Source organism: Colletes latitarsis, chromosome 5 (assembly GCF_051014445.1).
Source record: "Colletes latitarsis isolate SP2378_abdomen chromosome 5, iyColLati1, whole genome shotgun sequence".
NCBI classification, from domain to species: Eukaryota; Metazoa; Arthropoda; class Insecta; order Hymenoptera; family Colletidae; genus Colletes; species Colletes latitarsis.
Window position 1 is genome coordinate 33,643,481 of NC_135138.1, and position 14,859 is coordinate 33,658,339.

General features: G+C 40.4%; 1 protein-coding gene across 2 annotated transcripts in view; it reads right to left on the reverse strand.

The window, feature by feature from the left end:
* Irsp53 (Insulin receptor substrate 53 kDa) overlaps positions 1-14,859 on the reverse strand; it is a 211,772-nt gene that overhangs the window by 107,036 nt on the left and 89,877 nt on the right. For both annotated transcript variants that reach the window (XM_076764645.1, XM_076764644.1), the window contains one exon: positions 12,609-12,684. In XM_076764645.1, coding sequence (XP_076620760.1) covers positions 12,609-12,684 — 76 coding nt within the window. The remainder of the gene's footprint in view (positions 1-12,608; positions 12,685-14,859) is intronic.

The window sequence follows — 14,859 nt, forward strand, 5'->3', positions numbered from 1 at the left end:
CGATTCTGTAATTAGATTAATTAAAGGAAGGTTCGACAGCTTTCAGTACTTTAAATTTATGTATCTAAATTAATTCTTTCAACGTGTCATAAAATACTCCATTGCACGTAAACAAATAAATTGCTTTTGTTGCTTCAAAAGACGTAGTGCAACAGGTTGATGTTTTATCTCCCACTGAATATAATTAATCAAATAATTTTACCATCGATTTTCTTGCGCTCCTATTAAGTAACTAAATTTAATATAGAAACTAAATAACCATAAATGACAGCATTTTTTCTGGAAGCATTTCAATTAAACATAAATAAGAAAAAATATTTGTGAGAAACGAACATTCACAAAGAATTAATAATATTATACAGAATGTAATTTCACGTTAATATTTGAAATCATTTTGAGGAGAAAAAATTAGTATTACAGTTACAAATTAAAGAGGTCTCGGTACGAAAATGTACTACTGTGACTTTATTTCTTACAAGAAAGAAAAATTGGTTCACCATGATCGAAATTTCCGACCAACTGACAAAGCATTCACGCAGCACCATTGAAGTCTCAATCCAATGCAACGGTTTAGGAATCTACTTCAATTTCGGTTAATCCCGAATACCTTACATATTCGTAGCCACATATATCATCCGACGCGCATACCAGATGTACTAATGGAATCATTATGAACACCGATTCCACGCACGTCCATAGATCGATCACTTATGACTAATCAGACCATCCCCGTCTAGCGGCGATTCTAATTAAGTCCGCGAGAGCTACATGCCTCTATTATCACCGTTCAAAATGTTCATTAAATACCTGAATTTCAGCCCATAAATTCTTTGGAACTTTCTGCTACGCTGGAGACAATGTCCTCGTTTCAAGCACCAATCTATTTAAACAAGGATCAAAGAAGTGGAATGTTCTTCGCTATACGACTCAACATTTCGACCATTTAAATTTCTTTGAGTCGTCTTTAATGATACGCAAACGAATATTCAAAATTACTTTAAACAAAAATATAGCTATTATTATTATTTAAACAATTATAGCCACCCAATTTTCGGTTCGCCTTTAATATCGGATTAAATACTTTCGTGCATAAAATTCACCGAATACGCATCACGTTCGAGTTTGCTACATTTTCCGAATCAAAATTTCCATTTCCAGCACATTTGCATGTTACAAGAAATCCCAGGCCGGCACCGGCAAAATTGGAAGACGAGTCCGCCGTATATTTACATTTAACCTCTATCTCCACAATAAATTTATATTTTATTCGAATGAAACGTCAGTGCGGTCAAAGGTGTACTTTCCGAAAAACCTTACTACGTTTTAGAGAATATCGTTTCAAGGATCTTGAAATAGTGTTATGCCACTATTTAAATGCAATTTCGAAACGAACACACTCGACATTTTACGCTTATTTAAAAGCTGTTATCTATTTTAAACTAAATAACTTACCCCAAAAATCGCGCGATATTTAAGTAAACTGTAATATCAATACAAAAATATTATCTTCTCTTAAAAACTTAAACTTAGAGAAAAGAATTATTTTAAATATTCTAGCATGAAAGTAATTAACAAAATTGTGAATTAATTTTTGAAATTAAACGTCCTGATATTCGAGCACTGGAACACAGCAACAAGATCGAATTTTTTTAATTACCTCAAGTGCCCGTGCCTGAACGAATTAACCAACCACTAAGCCGCAACGTTATTTTGAAATTCCGGTCCAACTTCGCGAATAAACAGAAAACAAATAAAGTTACAGTACGAAATTATCCCGTTAGCAAAACTAGGCCAGATTCGCGACGCACCGACGAGCACGAGGATTTCCATGATTCCCTGGAAATCAGAGCCACTCGTCCGTGAACCGGGAAATCGACCGAAACAAGATATCTCGATAACTAATTATGAGCAAACAGGCCGCCCCCTGTTGCAACCAATTCGATCCTCTCGTTCGCCTCTCGAGGAAAGGATTCTCAGGGCGAAACTCTCGAAAACACTTATCCGGTTCCCCCGACTACGGGATTTCCCTTATTACACCTTCGCGAACAAATGAGATTTATCATAAGCAGGCAAGTTCGCGGATAAATCTCAAAGCGTGCACCGCGAGCGTAAGGGAGCAAGACGGACGTGAAAAGAAGAGTGGATAACAGCGACGAAGGAAGATGAAGAAAAAAGTTGACAGGAAGGGCAGTCCGCGGTAGGGGGGATAGCAGACGTAGAATGTAATTTGGAAAGTTTTCTCGTTAAATTGCGTGAAACGCGAACGGTACGCGTCCACGGGACGCCGAACGTCCGCGGACAGAGGCAAAGTGGACGACTGGCGTCGGGAACAATGACGGACGCACAACTGATTTTAATTATGGAATCCGCGCAGGTAAAACGCTCAATTTTTCCATCGTTTCGCTGCCTTTGGTCCCCTTTTCCGTTCCACCTGGTCCGGCTCGGCAATTTCAATCGAATCCACTAGCAGCCATCCCCCCAAATCCCTAGTAGTAGCGTTACCACCCTCTCTGTTAACCCTGCGCGCGATCGATTTCCACTCCGACCCTAGGAAAATATCGGGGAGTGTCAAATTACGATTCGTCGGTGCTCGCGGAACAACAAACGGGCCGCGTGCGGTTGGATCTCGAGGACTTTTCCATGTTTCTCGTAACGTAACGATGGCGAAAAAGAGGATAGCGCGAACCGCTGGGGACGCCGGTACCGGCGAGACATCGCGAGGCGATTTCAACCCTATCTCACGCATTGGAAAATGGCTGACGCCTTCTTTCAGTCGCGCGCCAACTTAACATTAAACCACGACCTTTTTTATAGTGCAGGTATAATGAATTTTTCAATATTCACTTCTATTCTTAATGTTTTCTGAAGAAAAAAAATAATATGTTTGTCTTTGGTATCAAATTGGTGTCAAAAATACGGTATCAAACTCTGGTTAGCTTCCGATGTAAGCAGGAAATATACCAAAATGTATAGCAAAAATGAAAGAAGAGAATCTTCAGTGCCCACTGTCTTAGAAGAGTCTAAAATGCGTATTAAAAATAGTTAAACTTTAGATACCTGCAGTTCCGAAACTACTAGTGTTTTATCAATTATTAAGCCATTGTTAGCAGCGGTAAAGCCTCCCCTTTAAAATGGCTTTTGGTTTTTGACGATCCGACTTTCCGTTTCGGAGATATCGCAATTTATGTAAAGTGGTATTTTTCTTAATTTGACTATCTCTGTCTCCGTCTGACGCGTCGCGCCGGGCCTCTCTTTTTCGTACGTGACTCGGGGCCGAGCGACCTTGTCTCGGGCGTAGTATTTCCAAGAATTTACTACGCACTGCTTACTATCTACGCGCGCGGGGAATGAATGAACTCGCGCGAGCGCATCAAAAACGTAAACAAACTTCGAACCCTTATATCTTCGAAACTAGCCATCGCATCGACTTGAAACTAAAATCGCTATATCTTCGGAACTAATAAAGCTATCAACTCGTACAAACGCTCATTTTAAAGAGCATTTCATCCCCTATCCGATGACCATATCAACTATTATAATTTTTGCTATCTTCCATGTTTATTTTGACATTTACTTTGACACTCGACTTGAAACAAAAATTGTCATATCTCCGGAACTAATAAAGCTATCAACTTGTTCGAACGCTCATTTTAAAGGGCATTTCATCTCCTATCCGATGACCATATCAACTATTATAATTTTTGTTGTCTTCTATGTTTAATTTCACGTTTACTTTAACACTATGCACCCAAAGAAGTTTAAACAATTTCTATTGACTGGTGTACGATGAAACTGGATTATAAATTGTTCATTTAACTGCAAATGATTACCATATCTAGTGGTAGCTCTACTTTTAAAAATATATCTGTATTTTTTTATCCCACGGTTAGTTTGAAAACACACGCAGACAAAATTAAATTTTTGAAATAGATTATGAGCAAACTGGTTGAATAAACGGAATTTGACGCGAAACTAACTATGATGTCATTGCATCCACACCCCTCATCCGAAACAAGGTTGGCTTCAAAGCACGATAAAAGGAGCGCCGAGAATGGACAACTGTTCTAATTATATTAGAACGACGCACGAAGTTAAATTTGCGTAGAGGATGTGACGCGCAATTTATAGGATTCGTGGCTCTCGTTTTGACGAAGATAGAAAAAATGGCAAAGGAAAAAGTTGAACGGTATAACATGCACCTTTCTATAACGTCACTTTTTTCGTCGGTGCAGTGATGCACCTGGAAAGTGCAGGCACACTTTTTTTAATGGAACCGAATACTCTTTTTAGTCAGATTCACTTTCCTCGTTATTTTAGTATAATTTTGCAAATTGTCTAGAACGATGGACAAGGAAATGATTCAGAAAGTATGGTAGCTTTAAATAAAATGTATGTATTGTTAAGAAATTCGTTACTGAGCTACGAAAATTAATATCCATTAATATACTAGAATTTTATTCCATCATAAATTCCAAACGATTGATGTTTTTAATTAATATAAAACCTCCACAATGTTTGATATATTAATTTAGACACCTTCTAGCAATAAATTCGTAAAGACCCAAATACGAACGCGGATTAAATTCGTAAAATATTAAATTCCACTCGAAACGGACACCATGGAATAATTTTATCGAAATAATGCCGCGGTTCTGTTCCTGACGCTCTTCTCGAGCGCTCGTCCGACCAAAAGAATTATGACAACCGGTAAAGAGCGAAAGAAAACATAGGGGTAGTCCTCCAATTATCCGCACGAGTCGAGCGCCTTTCGAAAGGGTCAAAAGGACGAAAGAATCCATTTATCGCTGCGGCCGGTCCACCGGTCAAAGCGCGAAACCATTTAGCCGTCGAGCGAATCCGAAATAACGGCACGGTCGCCGCCCCAAATTACCAGCCTACATTTTTTCCCTGCACGCGCACGAAAACGTCAGAAAAAAGTGTGTACAACGCGTAAAACGCTTCGGCCGGAAAATCGCGACGAGCTGCGTGACTGAGGACGCAAATTGCAGGCGGTAAAAGAGGGTAGCCCAGGGAGCTCGAACGAGAACAGAGAATCGGGACGAGTGTCCAGCCAAATAGAAAAGTCAGTTTCGCTGTTTTAACGGGCCGCAGTAATTACGGTTTCGGTGTTTCACCGGTGTTAACAGTTTGTATCTGGCTCTGACATCTATCCGACTCCTCCGTCGCGCACCCTCCTTGCGGCTGGTCCTCGCAGACAGACGCAATTTTCCAATTCTGGAATAACGCTGGCCAACCGAGTCCTACCCTTCTCGATTCCTCTTTCTATCGCGTCCGGATAAATACTGATCGAGCGAAAATTCGTTGTCGATAAAGTTACCCTTCTCAGGGGCGACGTTCCATGACGCACGAGAATCATGAATCACGTTATTATCTCCTGTCTGATCGAGGATCGTTCGTCTTTCGTTAAACGACTTCGATTTGCACGCGTTGTGTTTTATTTACAGCCGTGACGGTACATTGCTTTCGCAATTGCAATGCAAATCTTTCGTCTACGATCTGTGAGAAGGGACGGCACTGTGATCGAGAGATAAAAAATTTGCGTTGAACGCGGATACATATTTTGAGGTGTGTGTTTCTTAACACTATCGAGTCAAAATGAACTGTTTACAACATTTATTATGCAAGCTTAGAATTCTCACTCGATAGGTATTTAACACTTTGGTTTGTATGTCACCTATTTATAGGAGATTCTCAATTGATTCTCAACTTGAGACGTCGAAAAAAATTAACAAGATCAATGAACTCCAGCGAGGTTACTAAAATACTAAGACAAATTTTGGGTTATACAGTTTGGAATTGTCTGAAATCGAAGTTTTGCTATCGCAGAAAATTTGACAGCTTTTACCTGGCAGTCAACGTACTAAACAAAAATGTTATCGAGTTAATCTAACGCAAAACCGTTTCTACCAGCAATGTCCCTAAACTTTTCGATGGAATCGCGAGCCCAATTTGCGACGATGAACCCAGCAGCAGTTCTAACGACTGAAACGGGGGCAACGCGCTCCAAATGCTGTCCTAAATGCGTTTCCAATCTCCTTTTAAGCTAGCGAAGATTCTGCATACTTAACGCAAAGGAGGACTTTTTGGCGCTAAGTTCTCCACCCTGCGCGGAAAAAGTCTTTCGCGCTTTGAATATGAAAGTGCTATGAGTCGTGCCGAGTGCGTCGTTAGAACGTAAACTGCCATTCGACGTGCACGTCGCTTTTGTACGATGGCATTTTAGACTTTTAACGGCGTTGCTGCGTGCCGCGATAATGGCAATGCAAGCGAGACGATAGGTTTAAAGTGTTACAGCGAACTGAAAAAGTTCGCTGTGTTAATTCCCTGTACGCAAAGTAACGCGACACGTTTCTCGTGCACGGCGAAATTTTATTCATGAAACTCTTCTATTTTCTATTGTGGACGAAGGGAATACTTCGACAAGATTACAAGATCGCTTCGATGATCGTTAAACTTGCGGTATTTAATTTTCTAATGTTACCCAGTGAAATATAATTTTAATGTAAATAAATATTACGATACACTCGGATCGGCAAGGTGCTCGTAAAAAATGAAATCAAAAATTAATTTGGAGGGAAATATATCTCGCAAACTACCCAATTAACGTCGAGATGTTTCCCCCGGGGTATTCAAAAAAAACAAATAAAAAACGACGAACGCGAAATATCTTCGAAAAGTATTGGGATCGCTGGTCCGACCGTTCAAAGAATTTAATGAGCTCGTTAAAAGGGAGCCTCCTATGCGTGGCGCGTGTATGAGCGCAATCGCTACGACCACAGACGTAGAAAAATTCCACGATAAGTGACATCGCTGCGAATAGATCGAGTCTAACGGGTCAGCGGATGATCCAAGTTCGAAAAGGTTCGAGGACGATCGGCTGAGAGCCCTCAAAGTAGCTCAACGACTCGTTATAAATTGTCGTCGACTGCTCCGTCTTGGATTCTACAGAAACGCGACGTAATGGCGCGGAGGAGAAGATCGAGGGGTTGGGATCCTCTATCGTGAAGTTCCTTCCGACTGGTAAAGGAAGGAACGGAATGAATTAATTCCGTAAGGACGAAAACTCGAGGACAAAGACAAGATGCAGGATTCAAAGGACGCAATTGGATTCGAGAGCCCGACGCGAACGGGGGACGCTTACACAGGGCTATCTCTGTTAGTCTGCTGATACAGTGGCGAACCTCCATCTTTCCCACTTCGTCGTCGCCTACGCGCCAAAGTTTTACACCCCTCCTACGTCTATTGATCGTTTTTTTTCTTCGTTAATTTATTGCAACGATTTATCGAACACTAATCTGAATACAATAAGTGTGATTTGTGAATTGACAAAATTGAATCCTTTGCTTTTACATTTAAACCGAAATCAACGACAGCTTCGTTTGAATGCAAAAAGGATAGCACACTAGAGATCTTTCGGTAGCGTTTATTGTTGCAATTGATTGTCATGGAAGCACCGAATAACTTTTGATGGAAACATTTTTCCACTAAAATAGCGTGAACGCCGGAAAAAGCGAGGTAGCCGTCAGAATGAACACCCTGTATACTTCCTTTATCCCACAGAACAGACACGTCAAACGCACAGTTCGACCCATTACATTTTGCGGCATCGACCTTTGTATTTATTTTATTTCTCGTAGGATGCGTATTTTGTCGTTCGCGTACTATGTTTTAACTGCTTTTTTTCAATACTGACGAACAACGAGGCGCCTGAAAGATCAGGATCAACTAATAAATATCTTTTTCAACTTTGAAAATGTAAAATATTTAAAGTTGATTTTAAGAAAAATTCATATTATAATACATTTTCGAGATGTCAGAGAGAATATGTGCAATCATTTCTTGATAAATTAAATTTGAATACTTATGAAGAAACAAACTTATGGATCTTTTACTAGGATCGATAGCTGCATAAACCGCTTCTGACAAAGTGCTCTCTAATTAATGCTTTCTGAAATATCGTTGTCCCCAAGAACCGCCTAATGATTTCCTTGACTGCGGGTCGAGAAAAAAAGGAACGAATCGAAATCACTCCGGGAGGACAGATTCGAGTCGCCTAATTGGATCCGCGAAGAGCCGACTATAGCAACACGATGCCTTCGCGCGCTGACTTTATATCCCTTCTTTCGCGCGCCCAGAGAATTTCGGGAATTACGATTAAGAGCTTGCGAAACAAGGTTGGGAACTGCGAAGTAGTTGCTCCACATTTTGCATAATTTATCGCAAACTCGCGAAATGCGTTTCAAGCAAGAAGCCAAGTTAGGGAACTGCGAAATGGTGGAGAAAGACAATTAGGTGCAGCGACACGTTGAATAAATGGAAGACTCGAAAAAGTTGTCATGCCAGCAAAAAGCTATTTGTGTATTTAGTTACATATTATTACTCTTTACTTCAGTTGTGACTTCGAACGTTTCGTGTCGGAACGATGAATTTGCAAAAACAGGACAAGTGCAATCTGAATTTATTAGGTACGTTTGCGGAGTAAATACACGGGAAAGGGAAACGTTTAAGAAAGATATTTACGAACGAGCTGCTAAGAAAGATAGAAAGTGTCGCGGATTATAGTTCTGGACCACACGAGTATGGAAAAGTATCAGGCTATGGTACGAGGAATTCTATTTTTTATTAACTTTCGTCTGAAAATATTTTACTGGTAATCTTATTCTGTAAATTAATTATAAAGAAACTAGATACTTTTACTAAAAAACAATTATTTACGTGTTCTACAGATTGGCTATTAAATGACAATAAGTATGTTTAATTTGAAATAAAAGGTATTACACGACTTTAAAAAATATTTTGCTTTTATTCGACGATCGCCATAAATTTCCAGATATTTTTAGTAGACGTCAACTAAATCTTAAATGCCGACCTTGTATTCCTGATATTTCGCCATATATACCCTTTTTTTCCACCCTCTCTCCAACCATTCACTTCTCCTCGGATCCATATCCTGCAACAGGGTTTCCGTTTTCCTTTATTTTCTCTCGTTTGTCTCATCAGCACACCCTTTAAACTCTTTCTCCCGTTCCATTGTGTTCACTTTTTCTTTTTTGTTCATTCCACTATCTATTTGATTACGTCTGTCCCTTTCTTTCTTTAAAATCCAGTACTGTAGATGTTTTGTGTCACTTTAAAAATTTGCCTTTCAAAAAATCTTCAACAATACTGGCACATGTATTCAATTTTTATTTTTAATATTATAACAAAACAGACACCACTAAAACTTGGAACATATATAAATATTCCTCTACCGATTTCTGTTTTTTATTTATCTGTTGCATTATTCCTTCACTACCAGTCTTCTACTTTTCAAACACTATCATTCCTCGTTTACTTTCGTTTTCTACCCAGCCAAATATACTGGACTATTATTAACAAAACAAGAGACGTCTTTCGTCCTAAAATCTTCGCGTAAAAATAACACCCTAACCACTCCATTCGCCAGATACCTCGACACCCTGTATGACATTTTCTTCTCCCCAAGAAAGAAAAAAGCCACGAAAGGACCACGTCAAAGACGTAAAACGAAGCTCATCGAACGAGCTAAAGGATCAGAAATACATCTCAGAAATGTTTCGTTGGCAGAAATTTGTTACATCCGTTGAAGAAACCCCAACACATAAACGAAAGAAAACACCACCAAACATCGTATCTTACTTTGGGGATAGATTCTTCTATTTCGCGTCCACTGGTTCCTCCTTAACAGTTAAAACACACCAACCCACACGTTTTATTATCTTTTCCAGCACCGTTTCTCTTTATCCTTATCCAAACCCATTTTGCTCTTTGTTTCTGTACATTCCTCCCCCACCCTCTCGCGCGTTCTCTCTCCCCGTCCGTGTCTCTACGCATCTCCCTTCGCTAATCCTATGCCCACACTCCCACCCCTCCCTACATCCATTTCTCCCCGTTCTCCCCTTCAGATTCTCTCCCCTTGGCTTCACCCTTCGCGATCGCTCGGAAACGCCATAGACATTCCCAACCCAGTGAACCGTCCACCCCCGTCGTTCGCCCAGGGTGCAAGCATCACCTCTCGACCGGCGCGCGATTCCACGTGTGCGCTTTCACCGTGACAAAGCCAGATTTAAGCTCCGCTTACGAGTCGGAGCTTTCCAGCTGGCTCGAATTCGCCGGGATCCGCTCGCAACGCGTTGCTCTATAACGATTTTCCTCTCCCTGACGTTTTGTTATCAGCCATAATAGACTGCGTTCCGCGGCGCCGAACCGAACAGGAAGATTTAGAGAGACGACCGTGATGTCCCCGCGAACATCGAATAAAAAGAAACCAATGACCGCGTCCATTGTGCGTCTCGTAATGCGAGACTGTATCTGCTCGCCAAATATTTCACAACAACTCCGTGCTACGCTGAAACCGATACTTAGCCCTGGGATTTTCTGTTCGACGCGATTCTTGAATCTTCGAAGATATCCTGCCTTCGTATGGACGCCATTGTTGCAAATGTTAGGCGATCACTTGCGTTAGGAGATCAATGATAGATTCATGATCAGGGGTTTACCGTGGAATTTGTCTCGTTGAAATAATTGACATGAATTGCTTGATAAAAAAACTGAAACTTCAGGAAATCTAGAAATTCGTTTCCAAGCTTAATGAATAAATGATCGGGTATTGTATTACAATCTCGGTGCACTGATCCTTCCCATCGATAGCTAGGCTCGTATTATACGGCGATTCAACGAAATCGTTCAAGTTCTATCCGGTTTTTAGAGTCCGGACTTAACGGTCAGGTGACGATTACACGGAATCCGATCGTCGATTGCTATCCCACTCTGATTTCGCAGATTTATCGAGAATCCGATATCTTCGACTTCACGATCCGTTCGAATAAAATCCAACGAATTGGTACGGTAAAGAAAGTCTTCGAATACTAAAAAAATGCTTATTGTTATATGAGTGTAACAAATATACCCATAAAGATGTTACTTTTTTACTTAATCTTGTCCCTTGTGTTTTTCCAATAATTATTATTGTACAAAATTAGTATGTAGCAAGTATGAAAAAGATGACTGAATTAATTCAAAGAGAAAGCGTAAGACAATTTTGTCATAGTTATTATTAGGTGTTTCATAAGTGCATTTCCAAATGAAAGTTTCTCACAATTTTGAAACTTCATAACCCGTTAATTATAAGAATTAATTTGTCGAAACAAGGTATCTCGGTGTGCATCGCAATATATCGTCGAGTTTCTCTTTTCAGCGTTCATTTTACTCAAATTAACGCAAAAATTGTACGTGAATATTACACTGCTCGCATGATTTTATAAAAATAGAAATTTGGAAGGATGTAATCAATTTTGATGAATATCAATGTTTTCATATCAATTTAATAACGGGAAAAGTTAAGCAAAAACAAATATCAATTTAAATATAAAAATATTTCAAACGTTTCATTCATTTATCGTCGAGCCCTTGTCAATACGAAACAAATATCAGTTTAAAAAAAAAATGATGTGAGAAAACATAAAAACTATTATCTAAATTGTGAGTTAGAAAATTAAAAATTATCTGTGACGTAAAATTTGTATATCCGTTCATCTTCATTTAACAATTGTGTCTTTTATTCGTTATTTTCCCCATTTCTGTGAAAAATGCAGTGCTGTTACCAAACTCAATTATCCGCCAGGAGCACGTCTTCCACTTCGGTCTTAAAAACACCAACAATTTCGAGTTCCGTTATACTTCTCTGTTACGTGCACCTGTTTCAAGATTAATCTCGCTCGAGGTAGTGAAAAATCAAGTTCAAGAAGAGTGCGACGAGTGCATTTCTCTTCGTTATACTCTTGAAAACAGGAATGGTTTCAAGGCCAGTAGGTTAATTCACGAAAATGTCCGATCATCGTGAACGTGACAAAAGAAAATAAAAAAAGGAGGACGGAAGGGCCTCCTGAAAATAGAATTTATCTATAATGAATGCAAAAATTAATATCACGCTCTATTATTATTACTCTGCCTACAAATGTGAAATGAAAAATAAAAAAAAAGGTTAACGAACAACCCCCAAATTGACAAAATGAAACATCCATAGACGAACGAAACCACTCGATAGTTCTAAATTTAATAAACCCGCCAGAGATTAATAATTTTATCTGGATCGGTCGGAATCGTCGAGAGAAAAGTTAGTTTAAGGGCTCGATTGAATGACCAAGCGAAGGGGGAGGGGACAGATTGAATAAACCCTGTTTACGCATCTCGCGAAAAGAGACGGACGTGGAATTCGATGGGGAAAAAAAGAGGAATCGATCGTAGCTGGAAAGGTCGAAGAGAACAGAAAAAGAAGTGCACGTATGGTAACGGGCACGCAAAGGACAAGAGAGAAAGAAATAGAAGCTGACACCCCTCCGGTGTGCAATTCTGACGAGCTGGCAATTCGATCCTGAAACAGGACCCAGGAGACGGCATAAAGCTCACTCCAGGCTCGTTTGTTCTTTCTTCCTTCGTTTTAACTCCCCCAAACCCAGCTCGACACTTCACGATCGTTCGTCTGTCGCTATTTGTCTCGCGAGCGTCTCGTTCTTTTTGTCCCCGCGCCTCTGTCTGACGCTGTTAAAGATTCAATTTAATTCACTCACCATGAAGGGCCTTCAAATATGCTTTCCCGGCATTGATCAGCTGCCTCGCTCCTGGGTTGAACTTGTCCAAAATGTTCTGCAATCATTAAAGCACAACGCGATTAGTTTCGTTCGTTTTGCCCGATGAGCGCTCGATTAAATAATTTTAAATAAAAGCCAATGAATAGGTTCGGACTTAAAAAAGTATATTCATAGTATTCTTTCTTAACGTCTCTTAACGAGTTTAGAATAGTGGTTATGTTACGAATAAATTTGTGGTTCATTTGGCGTGTCTCGACAGCTAAATCATCGAACTTTACGCGTTATGAAACAACGAATGCAAAGATATAAAGGTATAGATAGTCCTCAGTAGTCTCTCCGGAATAGTAACGATAAATTATTGCGCCCAAGTTTGCAACTAAGTAAATGCTTCAGCACGCAAAGAAAAATTATTGCAATTGTTCTGTGGAAGTTCTGTAAAGTATGAAAGATGGTTTCTCGGAACAGCATCATTTAAAAACTTGGATTCGAGAACAGGTTCCAGTGCCTGGGTTGCATATGAAGAAACATTGTGCGTCTTTTATTACGAAAAAGAAGTAAATAACTGATATATAAAATTAATATTACGATACTTAATAATTTCGTCTGTATTTGCATCTATTAGAAAAATACAAAATTCATTAAAACGACGTAGTATGCATCGCGTTAATCGCGTTATAAAAATTATTATCCACGCAACTGTAATTGAGTCTCTTTAAACGTACAATCAGACACATCTTCGTCACTGATCGATACCTATCCGTAATGGCGAGTGTTAACGTGCATGAGCTAATCGGATTACATCATTATGACGAATTAGACTCTCGTGCTCGAATACGTGTCAGCCTTCGGTCTTGGAATGCAGTCGACTTTTATAGTCTGCGAAGGAACTCCTATTTGTCACTTGTAAATGTTGTCCTTGCAAATATCAACCTGTTTTTAACGACAGCCTCGATACATTACACTACACATTATCGTTAAACGTATTACTTAAATCTGTGTAGTACTCGTATACATACAGAGAGTGTATATAAAACATTTTTGTACACCCTATTCACAGTATATCCCTCAAGGCAAACAAATTCCAAGCAATTAATAATTGTGTCCTCGCTCATTCGACAGAAATCTCCTACAAAACAGAACCGTGCGAACGATATGGAGACTCCGAAGCACGAAAAAACGTCGAAGACTAAAAACCACCACCGAACTCCAATTCATCCTAAAATAATTCTCCGTCTCTGAACTCTGGGGTCCAAATATCAGACTCCTAGCCGCGGTTTCGACAACTTTGCCCCCGGGACCGCCCGATCCTCGGCCATCCAGAAGCAGAAACCAGCAAACGGAGCCGAAAAGTAAACGGAAACAATGTCACCGGAAACTTGCGGCTAGTTGATAGCGGACAGATAGCCGAATAAACAGGATTTTCCTGAAGGACACCGGAGGACGAATAACGAGAGATGGCGCGGGACTTGGGGCTATCACGAGACCGTGTACGAACGCCTCCGGCATTCCAGCTTTGAGGACGAACCTCCGTCGTCTTCCTGCGTCTATCTCTTCCTACAACTACCCTCTTCCTTCCGCCTCGTGGCCCTTTCAACCGGCGTTCAAGGCGACGCATTTTGGCTGCCAACGGTCTACAGCTCGGTATCTCAAGACTTTGGGACAACGGGACCGTGTTTTGCAAGGGGTGGCGAGACGCGGGTTTAACGCCAAAAACACCGAAATTCTAACGGCTAATAAGGACTCGGGGACAATTTGTCACGATGCGACTAATCCTCCGCGACATCCATCGTCCGTTGTCGCCACGGGTCTCCCGCAAAGTGGAAAAGGAACCGATCGGCACCGACAGAATGTTAATAACGGGCTGCTCCGTGAGTAATGATCCGTGTACTCGAAAAGTGGACCGACCGACGCCAGGAACAAACAGGTTCGCGGAACTTCGGTCCTTCCTGGGAAGGAAGTCCAACGACTTCCGCGGAGTAGTTATGAGAGTCGTTCCCGGCGGTCGACGACTGTTCCAGATTCGCGAAGAAACGGCTCTCTGGATGTGATTTGTATGTCCATTATATTGGGCGGACCGGAAAGCGCTGTCGTTGTTTCCCATTAAATTTTATCGAGAAACTTGAAATACATAAAGTCTCCGTGTTTATGTTCTGAGCTCCGTAAACTATTGCAAAGTTGTTTTCCCGGAAACTAATATTAATAAAACTTTATTTTTCTATTTTAAAAGTCA